Genomic DNA, 7500 nt, shown 5'->3' on the forward strand with positions numbered 1-7500 from the left:
GTGTTATGCTGACTGTAGCTTCATCCTTTACTGTGTTGCCTGAAATTAGACCATAATTTAGTACACAAACTATAACACAGAAAAATGTGTCCTTTTATTTCTCATGCAATCAATTCAGTGAATAATAGTAACCATGACATATCATTATGACAATAAAAACAAAAACAAAAAACAAAAAGTATCTCAACCATAAAATCCATAATATTTAAGCAAAAACCTTTTCATATCTTATTTACCAACTGTTGAAGCTCTGCACAAAATTCATCATATCAGCACACACATAATCCATGTCACACAGAGTCCTCTTTATAAGACAATGAAAAAAAAAATCTTTTGAATTAAACCATACCCATTATATGGCATACCATTATGTTGAGGTGTTTGGCCAATGTTCTCACTGGACTCTGTTTCTGTCTTTATTCCTGATGCGGTCTTCACTGCTGTATGTGGCTCCAAGTCAAAATTCTTTTTTTCCCAGCCACTCAAGACATTGCCCATATCCAGTAAGTTGCCTTCCACCTAAATAAGACAATGGGAATAATAAACCAAAGTAATATATCTATTTTACCATTGAAAGTATAGTAAAACTATTTATACTTCTTATTCCAAAATACATGGACAATCACATGTGAATACAATTTAAAAAATATATAAGATCTCTTTAAAAGAAAGAGAAAATGACTGTGAGAATCACACTTGAAACTAAACCTGTCCCTTTCCTACACTATATAAAAAAAAAAAAAAAACTACAAAGATGTAGCAAAATCAGTGTAAAACAAAAAGTCAAAGGGGAAAACCATTACAAAAAGACTGAATGCAATCATTGGGGTAGAAGTGGAAATTATCATGAATTACACAAAATCAGAGAAATATTAAAAGAAAAATAATAAAAAAAAATTATTAGTACAAAATTTCAACCTCTTCTGTCCAAACTACAGCAACTCCCAATATGAACATACTTCAGCAATTTAGTAGATTAATTTTATGCGTGATTAGTCAGAAAAAGGACCTAGTCTTGCATACAAGAATGGAAGTTGACATGTCACCTAAAAGACAAGACTTGATTGAGTTATGGAAAGCACATGGTATGTAAACATTCTGAAACAGATCTTTAGCAAAGGTTAAGAAAAAGGATGCCTAGAATAATTAAAGGTTATAAAAAAAGTAATATATGGTCTGAGTGTTTGGTTTTCATCCCTAGCAGAATAGGTGGCAGAGAGAGATTCACTGAAATGTTAAATTTAGTAAAAGGGTTTTTTCATTCACATTTTTTTTTCTACTAATAACTGAAAAGGTGGAGATTGTTAAAATAAGACTTAGCTCAAATAGAAAACTATTCTTGCCTCATAATAACTAACTGACTGGATCCTCCACCTGCTCTTGAGAGAACTAAATCATTACCTGGAAGTGAAGGTTTGTAGATATTCTGGAGATGAGAACAGGATAAAAAGAGGAAAAGAGAGAAAAAAAAACATTTACAATACAGACCATGAAAAATCAGAAATGTAGTTAGTTTACAAAACTAACAATTTTTCTTTACCAAATTCAACAGACTTAAAAAGAGGTCTTCTTCATACTTTCCATCCAAATTATTTTCATCCAGCTTTTAACTGGAATGGGCAGGTGGGCGAATGGGCAGGTGGGCGAATGGGCAGGTGGGCGAATGGGCAGGTGGGCGAATGGGCAGGTGGGCGAATGGGCAGGTGGACGTCTGGGTAGGTGGGCGAGTGGGTAGGTGGGTGAATGGGTAGGTGGCGAATGGGTAGGTGGCGAATGGGTAGGTGGGCGAATGGGCAGGTGGGCGAATGGGTAGGTGGCGAATGGGTAGGTGGCGAATGGGTAGGTGGCGAATGGGTAGGTGGCGAATGGGTAGGTGGCGAATGGGTAGGTGGCGAATGGGTAGGTGGCGAGTGGGTAAGTGGGCGAATGGGTAGGTGGGCGAATGGGTAGGTGGGCGAATGGGCAGGTGGGCGAATGGGCAGGTGGGCGAATGGGTAGGTGGGCGAATGGGTAGGTGGGCGAATGGGTAGGTGGGCGAATGGGTAGGTGGCGAATGGGTAGGTGGCGAATGGGTAGGTGGCGAATGGGTAGGTGGCGAATGGGTAGGTGGCGAATGGGTAGGTGGCGAATGGGTAGGTGGCGAATGGGTAGGTGGGCGAATGGGCAGGTGGGGGAATGGGTAGGTGGGCGAATGGGTAGGTGGCGAATGGGTAGGTGGCGAATGGGTAGGTGGCGAATGGGTAGGTGGGCGAATGGGCAGGTGGGCGAATGGGTAGGTGGCGAATGGGTAGGTGGCGAATGGGTAGGTGGCGAATGGGTAGGTGGCGAATGGGTAGGTGGCGAATGGGTAGGTGGGCGAATGGGCAGGTGGGCGAATGGGCAGGTGGGCGAATGGGTAGGTGGGGGAGTGGGCAGGTGGGCGAATGGGCAGGTGGGCGAATGGGTAGGTGGGCGAATGGGTAGGTGGGCGAATGGGTAGGTGGGCGAATGGGTAGGTGGGTGAATGGGTAGGTGGGCGAATGGGTAGGTGGCGAATGGGTAGGTGGCGAATGGGTAGGTGGCGAATGGGTAGGTGGCGAATGGGTAGGTGGGCGAATGGGCAGGTGGGCGAATGGGCAGGTGGGCGAATGGGTAGGTGGGCGAATGGGCAGGTGGGCGAATGGGCAGGTGGGCGAATGGGCAGGGGGGCGAATGGGTAGGTGGCGAATGGGTAGGTGGGCGAATGGGCAGGTGGGCGAATGGGTAGGTGGCGAATGGGTAGGTGGCGAATGGGTAGGTGGCGAATGGGTAGGTGGCGAATGGGTAGGTGGGCGAATGGGTAGGTGGCGAATGGGTAGGTGGCGAATGGGTAGGTGGCGAATGGGTAGGTGGCGAATGGGTAGGTGGCGAATGGGTAGGTGGCGAGTGGGTAGGTGGGCGAATGGGTAGGTGGGCGAATGGGTAGGTGGGCGAATGGGTAGGTGGGCGAATGGGTAGGTGGGCGAATGGGCAGGTGGGCGAATGGGCAGGTGGGCGAATGGGTAGGTGGCGAATGGGTAGGTGGCGAATGGGTAGGTGGCGAATGGGTAGGTGGCGAATGGGTAGGTGGGCGAATGGGCAGGTGGGCGAATGGGTAGGTGGCGAATGGGTAGGTGGCGAATGGGTAGGTGGCGAATGGGTAGGTGGGCGAATGGGTAGGTGGCGAATGGGTAGGTGGCGAATGGGTAGGTGGGCGAATGGGCAGGTGGGCGAATGGGTAGGTGGCGAATGGGTAGGTGGCGAATGGGTAGGTGGCGAATGGGTAGGTGGCGAATGGGTAGGTGGCGAATGGGTAGGTGGCGAATGGGTAGGTGGCGAATGGGTAGGTGGCGAATGGGTAGGTGGGCGAATGGGCAGGTGGGCGAATGGGTAGGTGGCGAATGGGTAGGTGGCGAATGGGTAGGTGGCGAATGGGTAAGTGGGCGAATGGGTAGGTGGGCGAATGGGTAGGTGGGCGAATGGGCAGGTGGGCGAATGGGCAGGTGGGCGAATGGGCAGGTGGACGAATGGGGAGGGGGGCGAATGGGTAGGTGGCGAATGGGTAGGTGGCGAATGGGTAGGTGGGCGAATGGGTAGGTGGGCGAATGGGCAGGTGGGCGAATGGGCAGGTGGGTGAATGGGTAGGTGGGCGAATGGGCAGGTGGGCGAATGGGCAGGTGGGCGAATGGGTAGGTGGGCGAATGGGTAGGTGGGCGAATGGGTAGGTGGGCGAATGGGTAGGTGGGTGAATGGGTAGGTGGGCGAATGGGTAGGTGGGTGAATGGGCAGGTGGGCGAATGGGTAGGTGGCGAATGGGTAGGTGGCGAATGGGTAGGTGGCGAATGGGTAGGTGGGCGAATGTGTAGGTGGCGAATGGGTAAGTGGGCGAATGGGTAGGTGGGCGAATGGGTAGGTGGGCGAATGGGCAGGTGGGCGAATGGGCAGGTGGGCGAATGGGCAGGTGGACGAATGGGTAGGTGGGCGAATGGGTAGGTGGGTGAATGGGTAGGTGGGCGAATGGGTAGGTGGGCGAATGTGTAGGGGGGCGATTGGGTAGGTGGGCGAATGGGCAGGTGGGCGAATGGGCAGGTGGGCGAATGGGCAGGTGGGCGAATGGGTAGGTGGCGAATGGGTAGGTGGCGAATGGGTAGGTGGCGAATGGGTAGGTGGCGAATGGGTAGGTGGCGAATGGGTAGGTGGCGAATGGGTAGGTGGGCGAATGGGCAGGTGGGCGAATGGGCAGGTGGGCGAATGGGCAGGTGGGCGAATGGGTAGGTGGCGAATGGGTAGGTGGGCGGATGGGCAGGGGGGCGAATGGGTAGGTGGCGAATGGGTAGGTGGCGAATGGGTAGGTGGCGAATGGGTAGGTGGCGAATGGGTAGGTGGGCGAATGGGTAGGTGGCGAATGGGTAGGTGGCGAATGGGTAGGTGGGCGAATGGGTAGGTGGCGAATGGGTAGGTGGCGAATGGGTAGGTGGCGAATGGGTAGGTGGCGAATGGGTAGGTGGCGAATGGGTGGGTGGGTGAGTGGGTAGGTGGGTGAATGGGTAGGTGGGCGAATGGGTAGGTGGGCGAATGGGTAGGTGGGTGAATGGGTAGGTGGGCGAATGGGTAGGTGGGTGAATGGGTAGGTGGGCGAATGGGTAGGTGGGCGAATGGGTAGGTGGGCGAATGGGTAGGTGGCGAATGGGTAGGTGGCGAATGGGTAGGTGGCGAATGGGTAGGTGGCGAATGGGTAGGTGGCGAATGGGGAGGTGGGCGAATGGGTAGGTGGGCGAATGGGTAGGTGGGCGAATGGGTAGGTGGGCGAATGGGTAGGTGGGTGAATGGGTAGGTGGGCGAATGGGTAGGTGGGTGAATGGGCAGGTGGGCGAATGGGTAGGTGGGCGAATGGGTAGGTGGGCGAATGGGTAGGTGGCGAATGGGTAGGTGGCGAATGGGTAGGTGGGCGAATGGGTAGGTGGCGAATGGGTAGGTGGCGAATGGGTAGGTGGCGAATGGGTAGGTGGCGAATGGGTAGGTGGCGAATGGGTAGGTGGGCGAATGGGTAGGTGGCGAATGGGTAGGAGGGGGCGAAATGGGGTAGGTGGGCGAATGGGAAGGTTGGGGCGAATGGGGGAAGGTGGGTGAATGGGCAGGTGGGCGAATGGGTGGGTGGGTGAATGGGTAAGTGGGCGAATGGGTAGGTGGGCGAATGGGTAGGTGGGCGAATGGGCAGGTGGGCGAATGGGCAGGTGGGCGAATGGGCAGGTGGACGAATGGGTAGGTGGGCGAATGGGTAGGTGGGTGAATGGGTAGGTGGGCGAATGGGTAGGTGGGCGAATGTGTAGGTGGGTAGACATGCTTGGGTGGGTGGGTAACCATGCGTGGGTGGGTGAATGGGTAGGTGGCGTGGGTAGGTGGTTGGGTTGGTGGGTCAGTGGGTAGATGAGTAGATGGGTAGATGAGTAGATGGGTAGGTGGGTAGATGGGTAGATAGGTAAATGGGTAGGTGGGTAGGTGAGTAGGTGGGTAGATGGGTAGGTGGGTAGATGTGGGTCAGTGGGTGGATTTAGAAGTTTCCAAGAATTATTACTCTTATGATGTGACTTTTTCCTTTAATCATACTGACTACATTTCATCCAAATCCCCTTTATTCCCATCATAATAGCAGGTCAGCATCAAGCAATAGCCAAGGCCTCCATGCTTTGTACTCCAACAAATATAACCCCCTCCTTATATTCTGGCAAGAAAGAGCTTGGACTGAGCCTTTTAGATGGGTAATCACCAGAAAGGTCTATAAGCTTGTTGGAAGTTTGTTTGCTTTTGCTGGATGTGTTGACAGGCACAAAGGCCACTTTAATGGGGGCAAGGGTTAGGACAGTTAGCTAAGGTCTTCTAAACATTTACCAATCATTACATTATTTTACCATCATGCACTATTAAAAAAAATAAAATAAAATGACTGTCAACATAATAATCACGACTAAATATCATTTACATGATAAATCATTTATTATCAGTGAATTATCATAGACATCAATCAGACAGGGTTAACACCCTATCAACAAATAATATCTAATGTTTCATCCAAAATCACATTTTAATAAGATAAAAACTCTTCAATACTTTCATCATAAAATTTTGACAAAAAAGGTATTACAACTTGAAAATTATGGCAACTGTTTGGGACTAGAACTGTATGCCGTGGCCTTCAGCACACTCTAGGAAAGGCCAACAAACCTCGTCTATGTATATTCGATTACAGAGAGCTCAGGCTGGTCAACAAGGTTCATCTTGCCAGGTTACACACGGTGGGGGTTTGTTTGCCTTTGCCAAAGTGCAAAGCTCAATGTACGTTCACAGGCATTTCATGCTTTCACTTTCTGCAGATTATATATTATATCTAATAGTGTTGCTTTGTGTGTTCCTTTGGGCCATTACTTCAGCTTTTCACTAGCAGCACAAACATCTATCCTGAACATTTACCATAATGATTTCTTGACCAAGTTCCTGTCAAGATAAAATTACAAGATACGCTGGAAGTATCTTCCCATTAGAATCCCAACTTCAAAGCCTCCTATGAAATAAATAAATGTATATGTGAGAACACATTCAAAGACACCTATTAATAGGTAAACAAATCAATACATGTACATGTAAATAGAGAAAAAGAAAAACCCTTGGATTTGGATATATCAAAATCATATACGAGTGTCTGTCGTGAACTTCTAAAAGCGAGAAGTTCAAAAGTTACGGAAATTGTTACGGAAATTCTGCGCGAGGGAGCTCCTCCTCCTGACGAGTTTCTGAGGATAATGAGAGGAACACTACAGGAACACTCGATGAACACTTGATGAACAACGAAGTGACGAACAAAAATAAACAGAACTGAACAACGTACAATGAGGAACGTAGAGTGAACACTTCGGGACAAGACAAATCAAGAGGAAATGACATTTTGACGTAATAAAACAAATGCCAGCGACGCCGTTGTGTGTATTTCCTCGAAAGAAACCCCATTTCTTACCACTTTGGCTCGATAACCCGGACGACCTTTCTTCTTCTCTGGACTCGGGACGACTCTTCTCTTCTCGGCCTCACTCATCATTCACGGCTTTCCTTTCCGCTTATCACAAATACATTATCCAAGGGGGGGAACTTTTCAAAAAATTGTTGTTAGAGGATTTGACTCCCGATCTCGCTGGCCAAGGCAACGGCGGGAAGACTCCAAGGCCGACGGACCTATTATTTCTTGCTGGAGCTTCGTAGAGGGTGTATTTATGAGACTTTTATGTTATCTACTTGCAATTAAATATTTTTAGTTTTTGTGATATGATGAAATATTCTATAAAGGTTTTTGTTGTTTGATTTATTTGCACTTGTAGTGCATACAATAACACAACAAGGATTGCAAAGTATATTTTCGTTTTAGCGTATTTAGGGTATTTATGTTTTTTTAGAGAGGCTTACAACATATTTGATAATTACCCTCTGTTTTGACATATGTATAACATAAAAATG

The 7500-nt window shown here is 48.9% G+C and overlaps 1 protein-coding gene across 1 annotated transcript in view; it reads right to left on the bottom strand.

Moving 5' to 3' along the window:
• Window positions 1–7216, bottom strand: part of LOC122244553 (histone-lysine N-methyltransferase SUV39H2) — a 14767-nt gene extending 7551 nt beyond the window's left edge. The window contains exons 1-5 of the mRNA XM_086553001.1: window positions 7007–7216; window positions 6734–6785; window positions 5691–5833; window positions 366–519; window positions 1–39 (exon numbers count right to left, since the gene is read on the bottom strand). The exon at window positions 1–39 is cut by the window's left edge and continues 299 nt beyond it. Coding sequence (XP_086409127.1) covers window positions 1–39; window positions 366–519; window positions 5691–5833; window positions 6734–6785; window positions 7007–7087 — 469 coding nt within the window. The 5' untranslated portion in view covers window positions 7088–7216. The remainder of the gene's footprint in view (window positions 40–365; window positions 520–5690; window positions 5834–6733; window positions 6786–7006) is intronic.
• Window positions 7217–7500: the final 284 nt, after the last annotated feature.

The sequence above is a fragment of the Penaeus japonicus genome, unplaced genomic scaffold, assembly GCF_977035675.1.
Source record: "Penaeus japonicus unplaced genomic scaffold, GWHDUDI00000001_assembly GWHDUDI00000027, whole genome shotgun sequence".
In the NCBI taxonomy this organism is placed as follows: domain Eukaryota; kingdom Metazoa; phylum Arthropoda; class Malacostraca; order Decapoda; family Penaeidae; genus Penaeus; species Penaeus japonicus.